Below are 27,910 nucleotides of genomic sequence, written 5' to 3' on the forward strand. Positions count from 1 at the left end.
CCACCTCTTATTGCACAATCCAACTCCATCTGTCTTTACAAAGATGTTGGCATATCCTCCTCATGCAATAGAAGGTTCCAGATGCAGAATCAGAAGGAGAAACATCAAACTGTTTGCTTCAAATTCCATGTTTTTGATATCAAGGCAAAACCACCATTTCAAGAGGACCATAAGTATCACAACCACTGGAGTAATTATGAAAATGTAGAAACCACTGCCTGTGCGAACTGGCAGTTTCACCTTGCTGTGATTATCAGTTTGTTACTGAGATTGAAACCTCTAAAAGCAATTCCTCTAATATCTTTTGATTCATCTTGATCCTATGATCTGAATCATCCTCTTGGAACCTCACCCAGCATCCAGGGCCAATAAAAGTTTGGTAGCAAAAAAAAACTACTACTATGCACTTACCTCAACACAAGTTGTTAGCAAGAAGGTCTTCAATTCAAAAATATGATAGATCCACTTTACCTAGAACGATACTGAGGCAGTTGGGAAGCTATGGTAGTAATAGATGGTGGAGAACCGTCTTGCCAATGTTCTTCAATTGATTGTAAATGAATTAAGTCAATGGGTGCTTACTACCTCCAACACCTATGGTGGGTACAAAGAAGTAATTAATTGTCCTGATAGCACTAGTGGCCCCTATAAAACAGACTCAAAAAAAAAAAGTGCCAAGAATATTTGATAAAAATCCAATCAGGTGTTCAATATAGATGATGGTATCTCTCCCCATCTCATGGTAAATAGGAGACTTGAAAATAAATTGCTCCTTGTCTCTATTTCTTGGAGGTCCAAGAGAGCAAATACAAAATATCATGTCACCTCACAAAAAGAAATTGAATAAAAATTCAATCAAGAATCAATATAGATGGTGGTATTGTAATAACCAACCTCAATTTTTTTATTTTTACAATATGTAAGCTCCACATAAACATATAAACAATGATATATTTGTCGTTATAAAGTGTTGATGAGGATTACAGTGCTAATATGAGATAAAACACTGCTGAAACACCCCAGAGCAATGCCCAATACCAAAATCACTCCCACCCAACTCCAAATAACAAAAAAGATTCCTTAATGGATGACTGGAAGGCTGATTGCAGGTTTGTAAATGACTGAAAGCACACTGTAATAGACAGGACAGAGAGGGCATCAACCCAGAAAGCTCACCAACACATGTCCAGCATACCCATTATGAATATACTATATAGACATTAATATCTCATCAAACATGCCCAAAACTTCTCCGAATAACACTGGAAAGGAAGAATATCAGACTAGTAACTCTGATCAGCAAGGTGCAGGCCTGTAATACTCACATAAAGCAGGTACAATCCTCAAGAAATTCATCATTACTCCATTCAATAAACCCTCAAGCTGCAACTTCACCGGATTCACTCTAAATTCCCCTCAAAATATGTGACAAACATGAATTAACTAAGTTGCCGGTACGGGTACGGGTACGGGTACGGGTACGTGGGTACGGTACGCTGGTACGGCATTTTTTTTAGGGGGGGCCTGGGTACGTATGGGTACGTCCGTACAAAAAAAGGTAAAAATCATAAATATATACATATATACACTCTAATAAGTAGAAACAAAAATTAAATTTAGAATCCCACATATCATCCATATGCTAAACAAAACTTGGAACTATCATATATGATTCATATTGATATAACTATAAGTCTATAACAAAATTACAAACTTTGAATGTTATGATAGATATCGAATTCATTGTTCACTGGCTCAACCGTTCAACAATAAAATGACACAACTAATAATCAGCAATAGCATCATATGGGTCACTAGGAAGATCAAGATCAACATCATCATTGACATTAGATGATGTAGGTAGAGTACTGGAACCACATGCAGCCTCACTGCCACTTGCACTAGCAGCACATTGGCTATCAGACTCCCCAGAAAGTAAAGATTGTGTGGCAGCTGAAAAATCCAAATCAGTTCGCTCTGGATCTACATCCCAAAACTTTGTGCTCCCATCCTTATACTCATTTTGTTTATGAGTAAGAAGGCGCAAGTTTGAATGCACATAAACGAGCTCTTCTGCCTTACTTGCTGCCAGTCGGTTGCGTTTCACTGAGTGGATAAAGGAGTATGTGCTCCAATTTCGCTCAGATGAAGAGGAACTAGCAACCTATTGAATAATTGACACAAAGTGAGAGGGTGACAATTATAAAATAGTAAAAAATCTAAATTTAGAGAGCAATAAAAATTATGAAACTTACTTGCGATAAAACTTTGATTGCAAGAGTTTGAAGGTTTGGTGATGTATGGCCATTGAGGTACCACCAAGCATGAGAATCCTTTTTATACTTGTCACGGAGAGCGGAAACACTTTGACCATTGGAGGCTACAAAATCAGCAAACTCACTTGTCATTAAATCCTCCATTTCAGAATCTGGGAAGAGTTTAGTAAGTGCTGTCCTACACCCTTCACTGACTTCTGAATCTCTATATGGTGGTACCCTTGATGGCTTAGCAAGCATTTCATCACTATAAAATTTGGGAGTCAATGCAAATGCAAGAAGATGTAGTGGGGTGGTCATTTTGTTCCACCGCTCAACACAAATTGATTGAACCTCTTTGAAGAAAGTTTCTTCGGGATCTTGCTCTTTTGCATTGATGATGGCTTTCATTTTCTCAATCATCGAGTCAATGCCATCATATACCTCTCCCAAACATGGGTGATCCATGTCAGTATAACGGATCATACTCATGATGGGCTCAGTGAAACTCAAAAGATATTCCACTCGATCCCACCAAGTGTCATCTAGGATCATGCGCTTTACATTTGCTGCCCTTTCAGTATTGGATTGCCTCCATAGGGACCAACTTTGACTAATTACCATGCTAGCAAGTGGCTGTCGCACCTTCACAAGTCGCCTCAAGACGATTGTGTTGGATGCAAATCGGGTCTCGGCAACCTATTCAAAAATTAAAAATAAAAATTAGAATACAAAGAAGACATGATAAAAAAAAAAAATTTAAGTAACCATCAAAGTGAAATGTAGATTTTAAAAATTGAAGTGTTTCAATTACCTTTAGCAACTCCAACTGTGAAAATGATCTGAAAATGGCCTGTGACATGTTATGGTTTGTGATGAACATTTGGATCTCTTCAGCCTCAACATAAATTTGTTTGATCCAATCTATTTTCCTGCCTATCTTTTGTAGCATGAGGTTGAGAGAGTGGACAGCACAAGGTGTCCAAAATATGTGTTCAAACCGTGTCTCAATCAACATACCTGCAGCTCTACAATTCTTTGCATTGTCCGTTATTACTTGGACAACATTTTGAGGTCCCACATCCTGAATGCATTGTATAAGGATGTTAGCAATAAATTGTGCATCCTTCATCTGTCCCTCACAATCCACAGCTTTCAGAAACATTGCCCCTTTAGGGCACACTGCAATTACATTAATTAATGGCCGATTTTTGGTATCCTTCCATCCATCTGAAATGATGGACACCCCTGTTTGTTTCCATGAATTTCTAATGGGAGCCAATGCATTGTCTATGTTTTTTACCTCCTTTGCTAGTAAGGTGCTACGCACCTTCTCATAACCTGGCCCTGTGTACCCTTGTGGAGCCTCATTTACCTTTTTCAACATATCCTGCCAATATGGTGATCGTACCACATTAAATGACAAACCGTTTGCATATAGACATCTTCCAACGGATTGATCTGCAATCTCTCTAGCATCATTCTTAAATGCTCTCTCTAATGGTCCCTTGCTTCTCTTCACAATAACAGGTTCTTCACTAATTGGGTCCAAGAATGGGTGGCTCTCTACCACGATATCAGGAAAATCGCTATAAGATGGAGAAGTAGGGGGCCTCTTTGATTTACTTCCTCTTCCTGTCAACAAAGGATGGTTTGAGGCACGACCAACTCTTGCATCTGCTTCCTCTTGCTCTCTAATATATCCTGCTATTTCTTGAGGTGACATCCCATTTCCATTCTTTCCTAGACATGGTTTGATTCCTTGTTGGGGAATGGCACAAAAATGGGCTTTGACACGACTGTAGGAGCTAGTTTTTTTCGTACTACAGAAGTTGCATATCCATAAAAATGTTCCACCACCTTTTACTTGGTCTATTATTTTGACATATTTCCATAAAGGTGAATTTGGGTCAGTTTTGAAAGTCCGTTGAGGAGTAGAGCTAGTAGTCGTTGCCATTATGATTTCTACAACAAATTAAAAAATAATTATTAATATTTAATAAATTAATAGTAAACAATAGATTCTAAATGTTAAATATATAAAATTAAATTTAATAATTTATTTAAAATGAAAGTAATTAAATTTTAATTTTTAATTACACAAATTATTATAGACTATAGTTTGTTTAATAGTTTATTAAACAAACTATAGTTTATAATAATTTGTGTAATTAAAAATTAAAATTTAATTACTTTCATTTTAAATAAATTATTAAATTTAATTTTTAAATTTTATATAAATTATTAAATAAACTATAATAAAATTTTACAAACTAATAAATTTTTTTAAAAACTATAATAAAATTTTACAAACTAATAAATTTTTTTAAAAACTATAATAAAATTTAATTTTTTAACAAACTATGATCATTATTTTAACAAACTTAAAAAAAATTTAAAATTTAAAACCTGCTCTGGTTGTCGGCCGTCGCCCTCCTGCCTGGCACCTCCCGTCTCGCCTCTCTGTGCCGTCCTCGTGCCTCCGTCGTGCCTTTGTGGCGTCGCGCCTCCGTTGCGCCTCCTGCCCTAGCGCCTCCGTCGAAGCCTCTGTGCCGTCGCGCCTCCGTTGCGCCTCCTGCCCTAGCGCCTCCTCTCACCTCTGTCGTCGCGCCTCCTCTCAAACCTGCATTTTTCGATTTTCCTCTCACTGTTTCGCGTGGAATAATGATTTCGCGTTTTTTAATTTTAGCTTTGCTTTAGGTTTAAAACGTGAAAAGACATGATTCGACCCGTAAAAAAACCCTCGAAATTTGTGTCCGATGCGGATTCGTCAAAAAAACCTTATGGAATCGCCACGTCTACACCGGATGCGTCTGGAATCGGGACTCCAAAAACGGATGCGTTTCAGGAGGCAAAAATCAGTACCCTGTCCGAATCCACAGGGATTCCGAGGCGAATCCGAATCCGATACGTATCGTATCCGGATTCGGGGGCAAAACCTGAAGTACCGGTAACTTAGTGAATTAATGATAGACATATCAATCTGATATATATAAAAAGATTCACACAGGTCTGAATGTTAATACAGCCGGTACAGCAGCAAGGAATAACAGAAAACATTAACGTTCAGACATTTCCCCACCTCATTAACTTTTGAAATTTTCGACTAAGTTCATAGTGCTACCAATCAGCAAAGGAAACCAATAAAAAGGGCAGCACCTAGGTCTGGAACTCACACGTGCGATATCCCCTTCTAGCTAGACATGAGTGTCAGGTAGATTAGCCTATCATTTTGACCCTCGTAGGCTAATGAGTGTGGATAGAGGGTCTTCTGAAGCAGAGACTTGGTCAATAGAGGTTCTTGTCTTCTCCAGAATTCAGTATGTTTCATTTTGGCTTTCGTTTGGCTTCATTTGGACTTCATTTGCTATACTTACTATTTATAGTAAGTCAGAGGTTGATCAAGAAGGACCCTTTCTATTTTTAGCAGGGGATCTGGTCACATGGTGATTAGCAGTGTTGACTCCCATTTCAGACGGCATAGCAAAATAATCAGTACTTGGGGAGTTATTAATATCTAATTGGCCTAAGTGATAATTATTAATTAAAAGGTTATATTATTAAGTTATAACTTAGCTTAATACTTGAGGGTCAAGTCATCATCAAAAGGGGGTCATTATTACAATTAAATATGGGGTCCAATATTAATGAGAAATCAAAAGGATTTCCTAAGTTTAAATGTTATTCAAAAATGCTTTTTAGAGGAAATCGAACTTCATGAGGGGATATAAGGCCTTGCAAGAGAAATCGAACTCATTATGTTATTGGTTTTCTTTCAACTTGATTTGGAGAGCATTGGGATTTCGAGAGACCACGGGTTTCTGCAAGATTTCAGAGTTTTTTGGCATTGGAGTGCGTAGCTACTTCATTGTAACAGCAATTTGAGGTTGTAAAATATTCATCTGAAGTTGCTTATCAGTTGGCTTCACTCAAAGGTCAAGATTTTGCAAATTGGTGAAACTATCAGAGGGTTTAAGTGCATTATTCATCCAGAAGTTTGAGAGAGTTTGTGGAATCATATCTATTTGAGTAGGCAATTGATTTAACGTCTGTTTGGGAGCAGCAAGAAGGATGTTATTATTTATTATACAAGTTGCAGACCTAGGGCAGGGACGGCCTCACTCAAGGAGGGCAAATTTGGCATTGGAGGCCACCAAAAATTCTAAATAAATTCAAGGAGCATTGCTGGGAGGTTGGAAGTCCAGACACCTCATCATTGGAGTCAAGAGCAAGGACATCAAAGAGAAATCGAACCATCAAGCAGGCTGCCATCATTTCCAGGTTCTCATATTTGAACATTATGCTGCTATGGTAGTCTTTTGATAACAGATTTGATATTATATCTATACTTCATTGCAGGCAAGAATCTTGGCAAGTTCATGCTTAAGTATTGCATTTCAATAAAAGAGTTTAAGCTGGGAGTTTCGTATCAGCACTTTGATCAATAGAGTGTTCTTAGTATGCATGCCAAATGTTTGTGAAAATGACAGATGACTGTAGATGCACTTTTAAATGTACAATTCATATATATGCATATGAAAAGACCAAAAGTAGTTGCATTTGCTTATAGTTCTTTGCTTGGACATTATGGTATTAATTTGCAAGCACTTAAACATCATTTGAAACCATTTCAAGCAAGCAAAATCAGACTGAAACAAATAACAGCAAATTAGAGGATTCATGCCAAGTGTTTGACGATATTCTTTGAGTCATAAATCAGCAAGTTAAGGGCAGATTATAGCAAGGGATATTACAACATGCCACCCTTACAAAGAGCCCGCCACATGGTAAGACTTCCTTATAACTACAAAATCCCCTTTTAAAACTGTACAGCTTGCAAAATTAGGAAGAATGGCAATCTAAATAGCAGATATTGATAACCAACTGAGAAAATATACCAACATAAGTCACCAACAATGTATGGTATGGCCAGGCAAGAGGGTACGGGCAACAAGAGTAACACCAACTCACCTCAATAAAAACACTTTCAAACTCTGATATTTGATTTGCAAACACACCCTGAAACATGCAACTCAAAACACATTAAAAAACACAAAACCCTTCATAGTTGAAAACCCTAAACTGAAAACTTCAATCTGCACAATGGCGATCTCTAAAATAAAGATCACTCCAATCTAGCTACGGATTATCACTCAAATCCAAAACTAGAAATATAAAGAGGGTTTTTGTCCTCAAAAGATTCAGAAAGAACTCGCAAGTTCAATTAGACAGCATAACGATATCAAATCCTTAGCATATGCACAAATGAGCCCCAACACCTCCTTTTATAGCTTTTTTGGAGGGAATTCGCAAATTAAAAATTATAATAATTCCTTATCCCTCAAAAATGACCTTTTTGAAATAAATAACATTTCATGTGCAAAGGTGTAATGTCTCCTTATGTTATTACTTTAGGAATAAGGGAATAATTGACTTGTAAATCAATTGCAAGAGACTTCTTTCCAATCAAAATCCTAAAACACTTAGATTGATAGTACTTGATACTACTTAATAATGATTATTCAATTGATACCGCTTATTTTATGGCCATCTTAAATATTAGATGTTAAATTACTTGAAATCTTAATCAATATATGTTACTCAAGAATGATGCGATCTCTTTGATATTCAAGTCTGCAATAGAAAAATGCTGATCTCTTGACAGGCTCTGATCTGCACCTTAGCTATCCCTGATATGACAATGTTGATTATGCTGAAAGTGACTTCTCAAAGGCTTATAGCCGTTTCTGATGAGGCAATGTTAATATGCTGTAAGTCTTCTCTCTCAGCCACTTAAACTGTTCCAGATATGGCGATCTGATTATGCTTTATGTCTCCTCTTAATCACTTATAGCGAAGTCGTAGTTTGCTGTTTCAGATACGCCTTTCAAAGTATGCAAATTTTGGGCTATGTCTGATTACAATATTTAGCTGCATGCTACCGTCTCTATGCCAACAAGGCATTACTCTTGCCGAGCGATTCCAGATATGGATAAATAAATAAATAAGAGAATGATTTGATGATGGATCTAACTTGAGGTTTGATAGTTCACTTATATCTTTTGGATTGAATGGTTGTGTCTCTTCTTGAAACAGATCACATGCTTATTCTTTCCTAATTGCTCTTCATGAACAATTGTTATTGGCTTGCTTTACATTCTTTATTGCTGTCTTTAATAGGATTTGGTAATCACTCCTCTATAACTTATTAATCACTACCTTTAAACACGGGCAGTTAATCACATTCATTTATCTTAACTTGGGCACTTCTTTAGCATGTAATTGCTGGTCTTTGTATTAACTATTAATAGCTACACGTCATGATATATTCACTGCTCTTAACTGATTCATTGCCGTTAACTTCATGTCTCAATTCCAACATCAATCATGTGATCTGCTGCAACTTGAATCCTTGCTCTTTAATGAAATGACCTCCAATCAATTGAAACCACTCAAATATCCTGACCCTTGATGTGTATGTCAACATTAGTAATTGAAAAATAAATTGAATGAATGATTCAATAATCGGATAATCTATTCAACAATATACAAGCATATATAAAGAGATTACAAGGACGACATTCTAAATTAAGAACAAGTCGTTTAAAGTGAACTACTAAAAAGCTAAACACTAAATAAAGCTTGAAAGCTAATTAACTAAAAAGAAAAGGCTAAATGCTAAATAAAACTTAAAAGCTAAATGACCATTAAACAAGGAACTAAATATAGGTGACTAAAATATAATTGAATATTCTAATACCCTCCCTTAATAGGCATTCTATCTACTAACTACCCTACAGAAGACACTGCAAGTCTTTTGATCACAAACGAAAAGAACACTCTGTTGCGGTGGAGACCCTCCCTAGATCTGAAAAGTGTTAATGACCAAGAATACCAGAATCCATCCAACCTGACATTGGGTAACCAAACTGAAACCTGAAACCATGATTTTGAGAAAAAATCGACAAACCCTCCAAAACTGAAGATACAAATCATCATTTTTGTGGAAAAAAATGGTAAAAACCCCTGAAACGATTTTTGGGGAAAAAATCGAACAAAACCCTAAAACTTTGCATGGCAAGACCCAAAACACCACGTGGTAAGACACCAAACATCACGCGGTAAAACATTAGACATCATGCAGGAAAACACCAGACAACATCACGTGGTAAAACCCTGATTTTTAAGAACAAAATCAAGCAAAACCCTCCCATGATTTTTATGGGGAAAAATCAAAAAACCCACGCAAGCTTTGCAAATGATAGATAATAATTTTTAAGGAAAAAATTATAAACCCTGTGAACAATTTTTGAGGAAAAAAAATGTGAAAACCCTGGGACCTGTAGGATGAGGTCTGGCCTAAATCAATCTGATCAAGGCAACAATATTCAGATATGTGAACATGCACTGTTTCTAGGTGTTGTGGCAGTTGTTGAACTTTTGTCTGTGTTCCAACATGATGCTGCTCAAAGATGCCATTATGGAAACAGAATAGAAGCAGCTGCTGAAAAAACTAAAACCTTTGCAGGAGAATTCTGCCACAAATCCCAAGGTGCAAATTTAGAGGTTTCGAAGAAACCCAGAAATGAAAATTTTCTGCAAGTTTAAAACCTGAAATTTTTCTTGAAAATAATCATAAAAAAAATAATAATTTGCAGAAAATAAAAAAATACCTTTGGTTTTTTTGTAAAAGAACTAGAAAAATATTGATGATTTTTTTCCAAAAAAAAGGCAAAAAAAATAGGGGCAGAAACCCTAGGTCGGATGTACAACATAAACAGTACCTAGAAGACACCAAAATTCCCAACGTCCACAGAATTAGCAGAAATCGCTGACTGTTTTTAAATTCCAATGCAAATTCACTGGCACAAAATTCGAGGCATAGAAAATGAGGCACCCAGAAAAATCTGAGACCAACCCTAAAAAGCTCTAGAAAAACCCACCAAGAATCTAAAATCAGAATGCAAATCTGACGGCTCAAAAATCAAGGCACAGAAAATGATGCACCCAAAAAAATATGATGACAACCCAGTTGAGGTCTCGAAAAACCCACCAAGAATCTGCAACTAGAATAAAATTTTGACTTGAACTAAAGGGTCAAAACCCTAGTCGAAAATTGCAAAAACCCTAAGAAAATTTTCAATTTGCAAAAAAAAAACCTCAAGGTTGCAAGCCCGAAAATCTCCAGAACCCTAAAAAAAACATGAACTGCTGCCCAGCACAAAGAAATTCGCCCACGAACCAGAAACCCTCAAAAAGCCTTCAAAAAAGAAAAATCGTTTTTTATAAAAAAAACAATTAAAAAAAATCTGGAAAATATTCCAAAAAGAAGGCCATGAATTTTTATTAAAAAATTCACCAAACTTTAAAGAATCCCATCGACCCGCTCTGATACCATGAAAAATAAATTGAATGAATGATTCAATAATCGGATAATCTATTCAACAATATACAAGCGTATATAAAGAGATTACAAGAACGACGTTCTAAATTAAGAACAAGTCGTTTAAAGTGAACTACTAAAAAGCTAAACGCTAAATAATATTATGGGGACATAATTGGTAAAAAATTATTGTTGTATTTACGAATGATCATGAAGATCATTATAAAGAATTACAAAGAAATACAAAATAGAAAGTTTTATAATAAGAAACTAAAATTAATATTCCCACCAACTCGAACAAATGAATTTTCGGAGTAAGGGAAATAGCATGGGTAGAGAAGGAGCTCCATCAACGTCTGGCAGGGCTCCCCCTTTGCAAGAAAGTCAATGGCAGGTGGTGAAAAGCAGACGCGACATGAGAGCAGAAAGAAGGGCTAGGGCATCCCAAGATATAGCTCATATCTGGGTAATGCCCATTACTTCGCAAATTCCACCTTTCGCCACAGAAGCAAACAGGATCCCATTGGGGTCGAAACCAAATGTGGGGTTGCAGATAAATAGCAAGCACCATGAATTGCGACCATCTTTTGTGAAGGGTTTATTAAAACCTGCCAGGGTCAAGGAGTCTGCACAGTATAAACAAAGCAAATGTACAGAACGGGAAATAAGAAAATCAATGGTAAAACCCGTAAACAGAAAGGAAGTGCCAAAAACTGGAAACCCGAATGCAGAGCATATTAATATCTCGGCTCCGGATGCCGCCACGGAGTTAAGAAATTATTGTGTGAAGCATGGGCTATTCGCGAAATGGGAAGGCACTGGTCAAACCCCAACAGAGATAGCAAATTGGTGGAGGAACGAGTTTCGCGGCCAGGTAAGTATTACAACCCTAGGTAACAATTTTATCTATATTGAATGTTATAATGAATCGCTAAAATCTAGATTATTGATTGGAGATTCTGTATTTTACAAAGGGTTAAACTCCAAATTCTTAGACTGGAGACCTAAATTTGATGAAAATAAATATGCTTTCAACACATCATCGAAATGGATATTGATACGCAGTCTCCCTGTAGAGTTAATGCATGTTAAAATTCTTATGGACATTGGAAATAAATTAGGCAAATTTATTAGCCTTGAGAGGAATTGGTCGGGCAGATCTGACATCAAAATTTTAATAGAAGTAAGAACATTAAGAAATTAAAAAATTTATCCATCAACACAGTTGACGGCATGTATAACATAACCCCTGAATGGTTCTCTGGGGAGGTTTCTGAGGATTTATACTGCTACGGCAATATAAACCCTAGAAGTCAAAAACCCCAAACCAGGAATAACAACAAAACAAAAACAGGATAACAGGATTAAAATTCAGTTTAACAAAGACATTGGTGGTTTCACCATTTCAGAAGTTGAAAAGGGGAAAAAACAAGGATCAATTGCCAATATCCACAATGGCAATAGTCCAGACAACGCAAAAATCATCATGAAAAACCCTGAGGATGGGAGTAAGGAAAGGATCCAGAAGGAATTAGATAACGCTATAAACAGTATAATGGAAAATTTTGCAAAGGAATTAGTAGAAGAAAATTATAATGAAGGACGGGATGGAAGGTCAACAAGAATCACTAAACCTATTAAAGGTGGTGAGCAGACTGTTGCTAACCCTCAAGAAGATGGAAATTTGATTGATCAGGAGGAGATGGTTCCTGAGACACAGGACATGGACAATCTATCCCCTGTAGTGAAAGGAATGAATGAAGAAGAGGAAAGAAACTTCATAATTAAGGAACTGCTTAACATAGAAGAGGAAGGAAGGGGTATGGAGGATAATGCTAATATGGAAGACAGGCTCAATAGGGGCATTCTCCAGATAGAAGGGAACAAAGGTAACCCGGACTGTGGTAAGTATAACCGCAACAGGAGAGGTAGGAAGTCTTTTTTAGACAAAATGAAAAGGGACGGGGAAGCAGAGGGACAGACCAAAATAACAACCCTCTTTGGTCAGGAAAGGAAACCACCATCCCCCAGGATGGAATAAAGGTACTGACATGGAATGTAAGGGGCCTAGGAGCCCCTAATAAAAAGCGCTTAGTAAAGCGCAGCTTAAGAAAAACAGATATGGATATAGTCATGATGCAAGAAACCAAACTGAAAAAAGAGGACATGGCCAAGTTCTGCCATAACCTCAACCAATGGCAGATAGAAACAGTAGAATCAGAGGGAGCATCAGGGGGGCTGGCAGTACTATGGAAGAAGAAAACTATAGACTTCACATGCTATGAAAAAAGGCAAAACTGGATGGCTGGCAAAATAAGTATACTAGACAAGAATATGGAATTCACAATCGTGAATGTCTATGGCCCAATACCTTCAGATAAGAAGAAGATAGTATGGCAAGAAATAGAACACTTCATAATAAATCAAAAGGCACAGCATTATATCATAGGAGGAGATTTTAACACCATTCTGCACCAAGCAGACAAGCATGGGGGAATAAGGACATTAAGGCAGCCTCAAAAAGACTTTATAGAGTGGGTAAATAACAACTGCCTATTGGAAATCAAAACAGACAAAGGAACACACACATGGAATAACAGGAGAACTGGGTTTTCCAACATCACTGAAACACTAGACAGACTCTTCTTCAAAGGTGACCTAATCTCCTTCAAAACCGAGATGAAGGCTTCAGTACTGCCATGGTCAAGTTCGGATCATTATCCAGTACCTGTTAGAACTAATTGGAGAAAAAAGAACTTCTGGAAGACCATTCAAATTTGAATTCATGTGGTTTAAGCATGAGGATTTTTTCCCTAGCATGCAAAAGTGGTGGTTTGAAGGGGATTTTCATGGATCCAAAATGTTCTGCCTAAACTCAAAGCTAAAACAAATCAAACACAAATTGCTAAATTGGAATAAGGAAAGGTCCAGGAACATTTTTGAAGAAAAATTAAGAATAGAGGAGTTAATGGAAAAAGTGAATACAGAAGTAATGCAGCATGGAATGAACCAAGACTCATATGAAACAGAGAGGAAATTGCTAAGGGAATATGAAGATATTTTGGCCAAGGAGGAGATATATTGGAAACAAAAATCTAGAGAAACATGGCTAAAGGATGGGGACAGAAACACAAAGTTTTTCCATAATAGTGTTAAACTGAGGAGAGCGGCGAACAGCATTAAACAGATCACTAATGAGGCAGGCCAAAACATCAAAGAACATAATAGGATTGCGGAAGAGGCAGTCCAATACTTCAAAAATTTACTCAATAATTGGGAATATTCTAATCTTACAAATAATCAAGAATTGCTAAAGAATATACCCAAGCTAGTCTCAAGAGAGGATAACAAGATGTTGAATGTCAAAATCTCAAGGGAAGAAGTAAAAAGTGCTTTACTACAATTTTCAAGGGATAAGGCCCCTGGTCCAGATGGATTCCCAGCAAGTTTCTACCAAAAATGTTGGCATATTATAGGGAATGAAGTATCAAATGCGTTAGAATCAGCTAGAAATGCGGGGAACTTCCTAAAAGAAATAAATAACACCTTCTTAGCATTAATCCCTAAGAAAGAAAATCCAACAAAATGGGAAGAATTCAAGCCCATCTCTCTATGCAATATGACATATAAACTACTTACCAAAGTCATGGCAAACAGACTAAAAAAGATTCTTCCAACCATCATCTCAGAAGAACAAACAAGCTTTGTTCCTAACAGGTCGATTTTAGATGGAATAATCATAGTTCAGGAAGCTATTCATTCCATTCAAACCCAGGGACAACCAAACATGATAATAAAACTCGACATTAGGAAAGCTTATGACAAAGTGGACTGGTATTTCTTGTGTAGTTGCATGAAAGCCTTTGGTTTCAATAAACAATGGATAAATTGGGTCTATAAGTGTATAGCAAGCCCCAAGTATTCAGTATTAATAAATGGGAAACTAGAAGGATTCTTTGAAGCAACAAGGGGCTTAAGACAGGGAGATCCATTGTCACCCTTTCTATTCATTATAATGTCTGAAGCCTTAGGAAGAGCATTTAGTACAGCAAGAAAGGATGGAAAGATACAAGGAGTGCAAATAACAAGAGGGGTAGAACCATGCACACACCAACAGTTTGCAGATGACACAATGATACTGGGACAAGGAAAATTACAAGAAGCCAAAGAAATAAAGAAAATTCTACTATCCTATGGGAAGGCATCTGGAGAATTAATCAATGATGAGAAATCAGAAATTTTTTGCTTTAATATGTCAACACAAGAAGAAAACAAAATTGCTAAATGGTTAGGATACAAAATTGGTCAATTGCCATGTATATATTTAGGAATACCCATAGACAAAGGCACAAGGTCCAACAAACTATGGGAACATCTCACTGAAAAACTTAGGAAAAAGTTATCATCCTGGAAAAGTCTATGGTTGACTGGAGCAGGTAGATTAACCCTGATTAAATCAGTCCTAGCAGCAATGCCCATTCATCTATTATCCTTCATACCTTTATCAGTAGGAGTAGATAAGAATTTATCCCAAATAATCAGGAAATTCTACTGGCAGGGCACAGAAGATAAAAACAAAATAAAACTAATATCTTGGGACAAAGTATGCAGAGAAAAATGTCAGGGGGCACAGGCATTAGGAAACTCATATGGCAGAATCGAGCATTAGGGGCAAAGTTAGTCTGGAGGACATACACATCTTATAACGCGAAGTGGGCCAGAATACTTAGAAATAAGTATCTAACAAGCAATCAAAAGGAGACAAAATTTAGGGAAAAAGAGATACTTAAAGGATCCAGAATATGGAACTTCGTGAAGGAATGTCGCCCACTTATAACTAAGTATCTGGTTTGGGACATTCATAATGGGGAGTCGGCCATGTTTTGGGAAGACTCTTGGGGGGATCAACCTCCATTAGACGAATTAACAGATACCTCAGAAATCAAATCTCAAATAAAGGAAATATGGGGTACTTATGTAAAGGATTATATAATTCCTGAACCAAACTCAACAATGGGATCGAAATGGAGAAACATGAGACCATACATGTCGGAAAATAAATTTCAGGAAATTCAGAAAATATTGAATAGCAGATTAATTACCTTTAGGCAGGGGGAAGATAAACTGATTTGGTCAAGATCCAATGATGGACAATACAACTGCAAAGATGGCTTCCGAGCCTTATATAGCGAAGCGAAAGTGAATAAAGACTACATTCCAAATAAACTTTGTTGGGACAAATTTTGTCTTCCGAAAGCAAGCTTCTTTGCTTGGGCAGCTATACAAGGAAAAGTCCTTATGGCTGAACAATTCAAACGAAGGGGATATGAAGGACCTTCAATCTGCTTCCTATGCAAGGAGGATGAGGAAACAAGTGACCATATTTTTACAACCTGTAAGTACACACAAAAATTCTGGTATTAGTTAATGGCACAACTCGGATGGTCAAGTGCGATAAGCTCATCCTTAATGATATGGTTCACTCACTAGCCGATTATCAAGAAAAATATTCTTTTTCACAACCTATGGATTTGTAGCCCAGCTATAGTAATATGGGAGATTTGGAAAGAAAGAAATAGAAGAATATTCCATGAAGTGGGGATGCTAGCAAAAAAACTCATAACAAAGATAGAAGCCCCTATAACAAAAATTTCAAATAACAAAAATATGAACATACCATTAAATGGCAAAACGTTCATAGATTGGGATAACTTTATTAGAAAACAATGGAATGGAATTAAGATCCCTCCCTTTACCAGGAAAGAGGCAACTAACAAAGTTGAGATAAGGAAAAACTATAAATGGCAGACCCCAAAACAGGGGTGGTTCAAATTAAACTTCGATGGAGCTTCTAGAGGAAATCCAGGAGCAGCAGGGGCAGGATGTATAATACATACAGATAGTGGAAAGTGTTTAGCATCAAAATCCATCCATCTAGGACAGAACACCAATAATATTGCTGAGCTATTAGGCCTTATAGAAGGGTTGAATTTATGCAAAAAACTAAAAATACCTAAATTGGAGATAGAAGGTGACTCAACAATCATAATAAATGCACTCAGAACAAAAGGAATGCCAAACTGGAAATTGAAAGGCATTCTAGATACAGCCCTGGAATTATTAAAGAATTTCACTGACTATACTATAAACCATATCTTCAAAGAAGCGAATTCATTGGCCGATGCGTTAGCTAATCTAGGGGCAGATGGTATCAACGATACTCAAATCAACACCCTGGATATAATGGGATAATTGTCTTAGGATAATATGGATAGACCCGAAAGGAATAAACACTAAAGAAATGTAGAATTGAAGAGATATATGGATACATCTGCCTGCACAATTTATAGTATGCTTGGTTATATAAATTTGGTGTTTACCATTTTTCTTAGCAACCCAAGAAACATTGGATACTATCATCAGGCTCAGAAGTGAAAAAAGATAAATGGCTTTCTGTGGAGAGATTTCCAAAAACCGGCTAAACCAAGTAATTCTCTTTCCCCATGCAATCGTCATATAGTACAAAAGGTGTTGGGGGAGGATTACATTCGTAATGAGGACAAAACAAGGGCAAACAACGATATACCCGCAATGTTTCTTGCAGTAGTCATGCATTTTGAAAACAACAAGGACATTGTGAGGAATTTGTGTAGAAATGTTTTCAGGTCATCCATCTTAGGGGAACTGGACAGGGTGCTTTATAATATAGATGCTAATCTTACAATCCCGCGACCTCGGCAATATGACATTCTGTTATGGGAATCAAGGCCGGTGCCCAGGTTTCCCATTCTAATCCGCAGGGAGGGAGATAGATTCAGGGCTCGACAAGAGGAGATCAAGAGAAGTGTGGATTTTCTGTGTTATTTAATGCAGGTGAAACCTCCCCTTAAATAGGGCTGGTTTGAAGACTACTTGGCAGCAGAAAAAGTCACAGTGAACACAGAACCGGTTAGCCCTGAAAAATATAGGCTAAGGATGTTCATAGTATAGTGCTCGTATTTTCAGTTAGGGTTTCTCTGTATATATATAATAGGGATATGTTGAACCTTATTACTGGAGATAATCTGTTGGTCTTTCTTTCTTTGCTTCAAGATACATATACATAGAATAATTATAAATATAGATATGCATATATATTTATATAATCTTGGCAAGAGAAAGGGATGGAAGAATGGACTTATAGGAGGGAACATGTCTTTAATCTATGTGGCTATGTTCATTTCATACACAAAGAAAGAATATATACAGGAATACATAGCTACACATAAATATAATCAGATGGTTCTGTAGCAAGATACAGTTATATAGAACGATTATAAATCCTGATAAAAGAAAGGGATGGAAAAATGGACTTTTAGAAGGTAATACATCTTTGATATATCTGGTTATGTTCATATCATTTGCAAAGATAGAATACATACAGGAATGCATAGCTACACATAAATATAATCTTCGAAAATCTATGGATTATCTATTTAATATGCAGTTAAGCTAACTCTTATGTGTGAGTTTCAAGGCCGAATAAGACAAGGATATCCAAACAGGACAGGTTTCAGATTTTTTTACCCAAGATTTGCTAATATTAGAAATGTTTCATTAGCATCTAACCTCTGGTCTAGCGGTTGTGGTTTTCAGGTATTGGCTGTTTTGAGATGTAGGGAAAGGAATATAACCAAATCTACAACATCAAAGATAAGGAGGAGATTAGGCAACCCCCTTTAAGGGGACAAAACAAGGAGCAGATTGGAGGAAGGCTAAAGGACTGGGATTCTTCACAAGCAGAAGTTGACTGTAATTGAATAGCCAAACAATAAATGGCTAAGAATATGTAAACTCCAAAATAGCCAAGCAATAAATGGCTAAAGAATATGTGAATTTCAAAATATAATATGTATTATGGCTTATGAATTTTTGGGGCAAGACCGGAGGTTTTATCCACCCAGCTCTTTCCTATCGGTGCCCCTAGTGAGTTGGGTTGTACTAGGTTTCAAAATTAATAAAATAAGTCCTTGGCCTTTTACCAAAAAAAAAAAAAAAAGAAACTAAAATTACAATATCTTACAATATATTGCATTATTGAGCATCAATAACTTAGGAAAATATAATATTAATACCCTCCCTTAATGCTCAATCTATCAACTACACCAATAGACCCCCTAAATTTTACAAACTTATCTGGACTGAGGGGCTTGGTGAGAATATTGGCTTGCTGCTCCGCTATAGGAAATACAACAACTGAATGGATCCGTCTTCAACCAACTGTTGAATGTAATGACAATGAAGCTCTACATGTTTGGTTCTTTCATGGAAGACTGGATTCTTGGCAAGTTTGAGAACTCCCTGATTGTCAAAGAACAAGGGAGTCGGACCTACTTGAGATATTTGCATATCCACAAGCATCCGACGAAGCCAAATTGCCTCACAAGCTACCTTAACTGCTCCCCGATATTCTGCTTCTGTCAAGAAGAGAGCCACTGCCTGCTGCTTCTTACTAGTCCAAGTGACTGCACCGGATCCCAAACTGAACACATATCCAAAGTTTGATTTCCTGTCATCAACCGAGCCTGCCCAATCTGAATTTGTGAACCCACTGAGTCTAGGATCATGACTCCTAGTGTAAAGAAGTCCATAATCAGAGGTGCCTTTCACATAACGCAGAACACGCTTCCCTGCTACCCAATGATCAGCCTTGGGGGCTGTCATGAAGCGTGAAATGTAGCTCACTGCAAAACTAAGATCAGGTCTAGTAGCAGTAAGATAGATGAGACTGCCCACTAGTTGCCTATATTGTGTTTCATCTACAAGAGGAGAATCATACTTGGCTGACAACTTCAAGTCAGTCTCCATAGGTGTGGAAGCAGGTTTGCAATCCTACATTCGAAACCTGTCAAGCAAGTTCTTGGCATACTTAGACTAAGAAATAAAAATGCTACCATCAGTCTGCCAAACCTCAACACCTAAACAATAATGGAGAAGCCCCAAATCTGTCATATCAAAATCCTCGCACAGATCCTATTTGATTTCTGCAATCAAATGTGTTGAACTGCCAGTAATGATCAAGTCATCCACATAGACAACAGGAAAGAGAATATCATCACCAAAGTGTTTGATATATAGATTACTGTCAGAAGGGCAAATGTTGAAAACCATGAGCAACCAAGTACTGATCAATCTTAATGTACCACACTCGAGGAGCCTGTTTAAGCCCATCGAGTGCTTTAACGAGTCTACATACTTGATGTTCTTTGTCGGCAACCTTGAAACGAGGAGGTTGCGTCATGTAGACTTCTTCTTGCAATTGACCATTGAGGAAGGCACTCTTAACATCCATCTAATGGACTTTCCATCCAAACTGAGTTGCAATAGCGAGAAGAAGACAAATGGTACTCATCTTGGCAGTAGGAGCAAATGTCTCCTCATAATCAATGCCCTCCCGTTGTGTGAACCCTCAAGCAACTAATCTGTCCTTGTACTTATCCAAGGTACCATCTGCATGATACTTGACCTTATAGACCCATTTGCAGCTAATGGGTTTCTTTCCTGGAGGAAGATCAGAGAGAACCAAGATGTTGTTCTTCAGAAGGCTTTGGTATTCTGCATCCATTGCATGTTCCCACTTTGGAATCCCTTTTGCTTCGGTATAAGTCTGAGGCTAATAAATGTTGTGAATGTTGGCCATGAGAGAAAAGTTAACTGTATTTTGCTGCTTGCCCTTATTTCTGGAAGATCTACCCTCAATGAGCTGATCAGGACGAAGATCACTAATGGTCTTGGCCCACCACTTAGGCCAGAGAGTAGATGTGCCAACATCTGATGGAGGAGAAATAACTGGAACTGGAGGTGGAAGAGGATCTGGAACAAGTGGAAGATTAGCATCATCCGAAGGAAATTCAGGTAGTGCATCATCAAATACAGAATCTGCATCATCCCTCCCATCAGGTGAACCAAATGGAAGACAGACACCTAAATCAGAAGCCTTCAAAGGTTGATCCTCATAATTTTGGTCAACGAGGAAAGCTGAAATGGTCCTCGACCTTCATCAAAGACAACATCGCAACTGAAGATGAGATGATCAATGTCTACATCAATCAGTCGGTAGGCCTTATGGTTGTCACTGTATCCTGTAAACATGAGCTTTTGACTCTTGGAATTCAACTTAGAGCGCTTGGCATCTAGAATCCAAACATATGCAAGAGAGCCAAAAACTTTCAAAAGGTTGATCCTAGGTTTGCGACCAGTTCAGGCTTCCTCAGGAGTCATCCCTTTAACAGTATGAGTGGGAGACCTATTAAGGAGATAGACTGCAATAAACACTGCTTCTACTTAATACTTCTTAGGAACATTTTTGTGTTCCAACATAGACCTAGCCATTTCTGTAATGGTGCGGTTACGACGTTCTACAACGTCGTTCTGCTGAGGAGTCTATGGTGTGGTTAACTGACGTTTTATGCCATGTGTATCACAGAAAGTGGAGAAAGCAGTAGAACAAAACTCCCCCCCATTATCAAACCTAAGAGTAATAATAGAACAACAAGACTCTTTTTCTACCACGGCCTTAAATTTCTGAATAAAGGAAACACATTTGATTTTTGTCTAAGAAAGTACACACACATCTTACGACTGTAATCATCAACAAAAAGTAAGAAATACCTGCACCCAGTAACAGAAGTAGTATTCATTGGACCACATACATCAGTGTGGACCAACTACAGTACTTAGATGCTCGCCATGAGTCACCATCCTTGAGCGGTGTCCTGTGCTGCTTCGCAGCATCACAAGCATCACAAACTCGTTGATCTTGAGTTTGAATTTCAGGTAGGCCATGTACTAGATCTTCTCGAACAAGCTGAGCAAGATAATGAATGTTCAGGTGGCCATATCACTGATGCCATAGACGGGAGATAGAGGAGGATTTTGCTGCGAAGGCATGCTCAAGAGAATCACTTATATCCACAAGTCTATAAAGACCATGATCCTCAATACCAACAGCAACTGTAGTGCGTGTCGCACAATCAACAATAGAACACTTATGTGCACTGAAGATGACATCAAGCTGAGGAGAATGCCGCATAATCTGACTCACTGAGAGAAGGTTCAGTTCCATGCCAGGAATGTAGCACACATTGAGGAATATGAGATTCCTCCCACCAGACTGTATCTGAATGTTGCCCTTGTCGACAACTGTATACTCCTCACCTCCTCCAAAAATAACTAAATCAGTATAGGGAGAGAATTTTGTAAACCAATCACACCGGTGAATGAAATGCCGAGAAGCACCAGAATCAATAAACCAAGTAGAAGGTTTCACATGGTCTGCAGGTCTTTCAGCCATGAAGGCGTAAAAGGCAGACTCTTTCTGCTCTATGTGCTCAGCGACATTGACTTTAGGCTGAGAACCTCCCTACTTCTGCTATTCGGAAGCTATCCAAGTGCGACAAACCTTAATCAAATGGCCATATTTGTGACAATAATTGCATTGAACCTTCTTTTTCAAGCCTTCCTGTAACTGACTAGAACCCTTCGACTGAGAGAACTGAGATGCTTGAAATTTGCCTTTATCCTTGTGAAAGGATTTGGCTACAAATGCTTGATCAGAGGAGGATGAAGTGGCACCGCTACCAAACTGTTGTTTCCAGCGATCCTGCTGCAGAAGTTTGGTGCATAACTCTGGAAATTTCAGATCAACATTTGTAGACGTAATGTTGAGTCTCTATGAAGTGCTCGTAGGATTTAGGTAGACTTTTGAGGGTTATGACTACCATATCCTCTTCCTCCATTTTCCAACAAATAGCGTCGAGCTGATCTTGAATGTCCTTAATCTTCGTGAGATGCTCCTGTAAGGACATGCGTTCATCCATCATGATGGAGAACAACTGGTTCTTCAGGAAGAACGCTCGGCTTTTGTCAAATGTCTCATGCAACTCCTTCAGATGCTTCCAAATTTCTGAGGCGGATTGACCAGAAGGAATCTGAGGTAGCTAGTCATCTATGACAGAGAGCTTGAGAAGCATGACAGCTTCCCTATTGCGGTCATCAAATTTGTCTTGATCGGCTCCGGCTGCAAAAGGATGAGATTCTTTTCCCAAAACAAGATCAAGAAGGCGACGATATTAAAAAATAGTCAACATGCGCTGCTTCTAGTTGTTATAGTTCTTGCCATTAAATCGCTAACTACCTTCCAACATCAAGTTGGTCAATGACGCCATCTTGCACGTTTCCCAATGCACAAAAAACGAAAATCAGAGAAAAGGCGATAGCACGGAATACAAAGCACAAATCCAAAAAACAGAGGCAGATATAGGTACAGACTTCAAAAAAAATTATTAAGTATGGTTGGCACGGATTTCAAGAAAAAAAATCGGCTGACCCAAAAAAATCCAAAGACAACCCAGAAATCCTTGTGAAAACCCAGAAAGAATCTGGAACCAAAATTGAAATCTGCTGGCACGAAATTGGAGGCATGGAAAACGATGCACCCACAAAATTCTGAAAACAACCCAATTGAGCTCTCGAAAAACCCACCAAGAATCTACAATCAGAAAAAAAAAATCGACTTGATCTGAAGGGTAGAAACCCTAATCGAAAATGCAGATTTCCGTCCAAAAATGGCAGAAAAAAAATTTGCAGGTGGAAAAAATCGCATCACGCGTAGAGGATTAATGGCGTCGCGGGACGAAGGTCTGGTTGAAAAGAAATCCACCACAGAAAACATGAAGAACACTAGAAAAAACCACCTGGAAGAAAATCCTTTAAAAAAATTTGAATTTCGAATTCTGAAAAAATCGCAGGCCCTAGATTTGCTTTTTCATTGATGAAAAATTTCATTCGAAAAATTTTTAGAAGAAACAAAAATTTTCTTTCTGCTCTGATACCATATTATGGGGACATAATTGGTAAAAAATTATTGTTGTATTTACGAATGATCATGAAGATCATTATAAAGAATTACAAAGAAATACAAAATAGAAAGTTTCTAATAAGAAACTAAAATTACAATATCTTACAATATATTATATTATTGAGCATTAATAACTTAGGAGAATATAATATTAATAAATAAAGCTTAAAAGCTAATTAACTAAAAAAATAAAGCTAAATGCTAAATAAAACTTAAAAGCTAATTAACTAAAAAGCTAAATGACCATTAAACAAAGAACTAAATATAGGTGACTAAAATATAATTAAATATTCTAATAGTAATGGTAATGCCGTGTCTTTTATTTGTCTTGTGTATTTAGTTTGGTCGATACTCTTAGGAATCTGATGTGTCATTCTCTAAATATATATCCTTGTGTTGACTTATAGCTTGATCTTCTATCTCCATGTGAACTATTGTTCTCCTTTACTAATTCTTTATTCATTGAGTTCCATGTCGTGCCGATCATGCCTTCATGTAAATTGCTGTCCTAAATTTCTTCTTCTTAATTATATATTGCTGTCCATATTAGATTAAATTATATCGACCCTTTTAGTTTGCTTCTGTGTGTTTGTCTTGTAATATCCACCCATCCTTTGATAAGTATTATACTTCAAGTTGCGCCAACAGCTATATGTATCTGTTAAGTCTTCAATATACTTCATTGTATCTAAGCAATGATTAAGTTGCTACCTTAATGTTTGCTGTGTATTCTTAAGGAAGTTGGCCACCTTTAACTGCCGTTCTTTTCTGTAGTATTAATCATTTCTTAAAATATAAAGTTGCTTGTCTCACTAAAATCAACCTTTGATATCAATGACAAACATTGTCTTGCTTGCCTTCTTGACATCAGAAGTTTAGTCTCTTCGTAATCAATGTCTAATCATTCCTTAATCATCACAATCCTTTCTCCATGCACGATTGCTGAACATAAATATCTTTATTTCCATTAAAGGCATTCTGTAACTTAGTCACCACAGAAATAATGATAACAGCTGTATATTTCTTATCAATGACCATGTGAAAGTCTCTGTTGTATCGCTGCATTATATCCATTGATAATAATATCTATGTTCAGTCTTCATATATAATTGATATGCTTGTTTATTGTTAACAATATAAATAAGGAATGCCACTATAGGTGGAATGGTCTTCTAATTTTATATCGGCAAGTATCTTTCATGTCTTCAATGCTTCATTGTTGCCCAATGAATTGTAAGCTATCCTTAGTACAAGGAGCTTTCTCAATATTAACAATACATGACACAGTCTTGTTTGGGAACATCACAATAGGCCCCCTTAACTAGGTGTCCAACTTTTAAAACACTTTATCACCTTTCCAGCGAGATTAGCCTATTACACTAAGTTATCCTTTTAATTTTTGTCAACATTAGACAACATTAGTGAAATATTAGTTAATTATTCAATAACTCACCCAAGTTGTGTTGGAAATATTGTTGTCAAAGCAATATTGTCATTGATGTCAAAGGCATGCGGGAGATTGTTGGATTAATTGTCATTGATGTCAATGCCTTGAGAAATCCCTAATGAGGTTTGAAAGGCGAATGGTCACTAGTCAATGTCAAAGAAATTGTTAATGAAGTTTTTATGAAGAAAGTTTAATATCAATGTTGGCTGACCTGTTGAGTTGTAGCATCTACATTGGAGAGTTAAAATCAAATTATTTTCTAAACACAGGTGGCCAAATCCCATATTGATGTTTATATACAAACATATAATAGATCACCCAATTAAAATAATATAAGTGATACATACTCATGTATGTGAAAATAAAATAACGCAGCAATGATAATACTCATTAGTTATTCATGAGTGCAGCAAATACTATATAAAGGGCAGTGATTGCTTGTGAAAGATAGCATATAAGACAAAAGGAGCACATAAGACAAAAGGAGCAATGATTCATAAATGGAAAGGCGGCGCTTCTTAAAGAGGGCATTATTAATAGTTATGGGTGGCATTTAGTATCAAAAAGGCAGCGATCATATTAAAAGAGTGATTTATGTTTCAAAAAAGGTGGTAATTGGTAAAGGAAGGGTGCATCTCTTTCTCATGCAATGCATCTATTGTGAAGTGGTGTCTCTTTTCAAAGGAACATAAGGATATAAATGGAATAAGTATGTGGAGAAGAGTGGGTTGAAAAAATAAAGTTACATCATATATATACCAACAGATAAGAGTGAAGAAAATAATAAAAGATCATTAAAAGGAAAATTCCTGAAGGAAATTATAGCAGATTTCTGAAAAAGACTATAGCAGATTTTTGAAGGAGATTATAGCAGATTTCTGAAGGAGATTATAGCAGATTTGGTGAAGATATTTTAAAGTGATCATAACAAATCTAAGAGATAGGTTGTTCAAGGCAGATTTTGTGAAGAAGTTTATATGAGTAACACTCCTTAAAAGTGCAAGATTCAAGAAGGCATGCAAGATTAAAGAAGGAGATTGAATTGTCCATCAGCCATTGTAGGAGCAACATTCATAAGGTGGAATTTTGTTTGGAAGTTGGTGGTTCCTAAAGGAGAGATTGGTGTCTCTCACTAAATTGGTGCTTAGTTGTGGGGGTTGGTGCCTACGAATTGTGGGGATTGGTGTCTCCAGTAAGTTGGTGCCTACGAAACTTGTAAGAGAGTTTTACCGAGCAATATTTTGCCGTGGTTTTCTCCCATAAGGGTTTCCACATAAATCATGTGTTCTTGTGTTCCTAACTGTTCTTTTTTGTTGAAGTTGTGTGGTTGATATTATTGCGATTATTAAATAGAAAAAGTAAAGGATTGTCTTATACTGATTCATACTGCCCCCAACTCCCCATTCCCCTGCCCCCTTCTTAGTATAAGCTTGTGCTCACCAATTGGTATTAGAGTTGATTCCTTTGAAAATAGTCTAACCACTAGAAGGAAGATCTCAAAAGCACACATGGCATGCCAAGAATGATTCTCCTCCAACAGGGCTCCATTATTCAATGGAACAAACTATGCCTGTTGCTGCAGAAGAATGCACACCTACTTAATGGCACTTGGATTTGATATTTGGCAATTAGCGGTAAGTAGATATATAAGTCCATCATCTCCACCAACAAATTCGGTTGGAAAAATGGCAAGTGCAAATAATGCCAAAGCTATGAATGCAATTTTGTGCAGACTGTCAAAATCAAAATTTGTCAAAGTGATGCATTCTGTGCAAGGAAGGAAATGTGGGACAAACTTAAAAAAACTTATGAAGGAGATGATAAGGTAACGAAGGCCAAGTTTCAAACACATAGAAGGCAATTTAAAAGTTTAAAAATGAAGGATGATGAAAACATTGCAGCCTATCTACTTCGCATGGATGAAATTGTCAGTACCATAAGAGGTCTTGGTGGGACGATAGAAAATAAAATAATTGTGCAAAAAGTATGGAGGTCTCTTCCCTTAAGATTTTATGCTAAAGTTTCCGCTATTGAAGAGACAAAGAATCTAGACAAACTCACAATGGATGAATTGCATGGGATTCTCAAAGCTTATGAAATGAGGACTGGAGAAGAGAAACCATCTAAGGGTGAGGCATCCTTCAAAGCCTCCAAGAAGATGATGAATAAATAATTTAATCCAAGAGATAGCAACAATGATGAATCGGATACAAAAGAGGATCATTTTGTAACGAAACTTAAGAAATGATCCGGGAAGTATAAAGGTAAGTTACCTTTCAAATGCTTTAATTGTGGAAAGATAGGACATCTTGCTGCCAAAAGCCCATATGAAGTAATGAGGATGAAGAAGATCATAGCATGGAGAGAGATAACAAATATTATCAATACAAGAAGAGCCATAAGCATGGTAAAAAGGAGAAGAAGCAGAATTTTCACAAACATAAGAAAAACCTCTACTCCAAGAAGGAAAACAGTTCATCTGAAGAGAGTATCTCTGTCCATGATAAAGAATATCTATTCAGAGCAATAGAGACAAAATATAATACCTTGGAGAATGAAGAAAAGGAAGAGTAGTCAAAAGGGGAAGAGAATACCAAAATCGATGAAGAAGAATATGACGAAAATGATGGAGAAGTTGATTTAGAAGGAGAACACATATGTGCCAAATATATTAACTTCAGAAGAAGAATTTGAAACAAATGTTACAACTTCAAGAGGGCAATGAATCTAAGGTGAATCTATCACAAAGTCTTGAAAAGTCAGAAAATCTGAAAACTAAGTGAGAATTCAACTAAAAGAAAAAGAAGAAAATTGTGAAAAGCTAGAGTCCGAAATTGTTTCCTTGAGGAAAGAATTGAGGAAAACAAGTGCTCAATTAAACAAAAGCTTGAAGAATGAGAAGGTTTTTGGGTGGTCATAATGTATTA

The 27,910-nt window shown here is 37.0% G+C and overlaps 2 protein-coding genes across 2 annotated transcripts in view; both read right to left on the bottom strand.

The window, feature by feature from the left end:
• Window positions 1-27,910, bottom strand: part of LOC131037325 (methylmalonate-semialdehyde dehydrogenase [acylating], mitochondrial) — a 160,020-nt gene that overhangs the window by 96,380 nt on the left and 35,730 nt on the right. The gene's annotated exons all lie outside the window — the stretch shown is intronic.
• Window positions 1,654-4,248, bottom strand: LOC131069510 (uncharacterized). Its single transcript, XM_058004977.2, has 3 exons — window positions 3,070-4,248; window positions 2,256-2,954; window positions 1,654-2,164 (listed from the first exon to the last, which is right to left on the bottom strand). Exons 1-3 carry the CDS (start codon window positions 4,210-4,212, stop codon window positions 1,784-1,786), a joined length of 2,223 nt encoding a protein of 740 aa, XP_057860960.1. The 5' UTR covers window positions 4,213-4,248; the 3' UTR covers window positions 1,654-1,783.

The sequence above is a fragment of the Cryptomeria japonica genome, chromosome 3 (genome assembly GCF_030272615.1).
Source record: "Cryptomeria japonica chromosome 3, Sugi_1.0, whole genome shotgun sequence".
Lineage (NCBI taxonomy): Eukaryota > Viridiplantae > Streptophyta > Pinopsida > Cupressales > Cupressaceae > Cryptomeria > Cryptomeria japonica.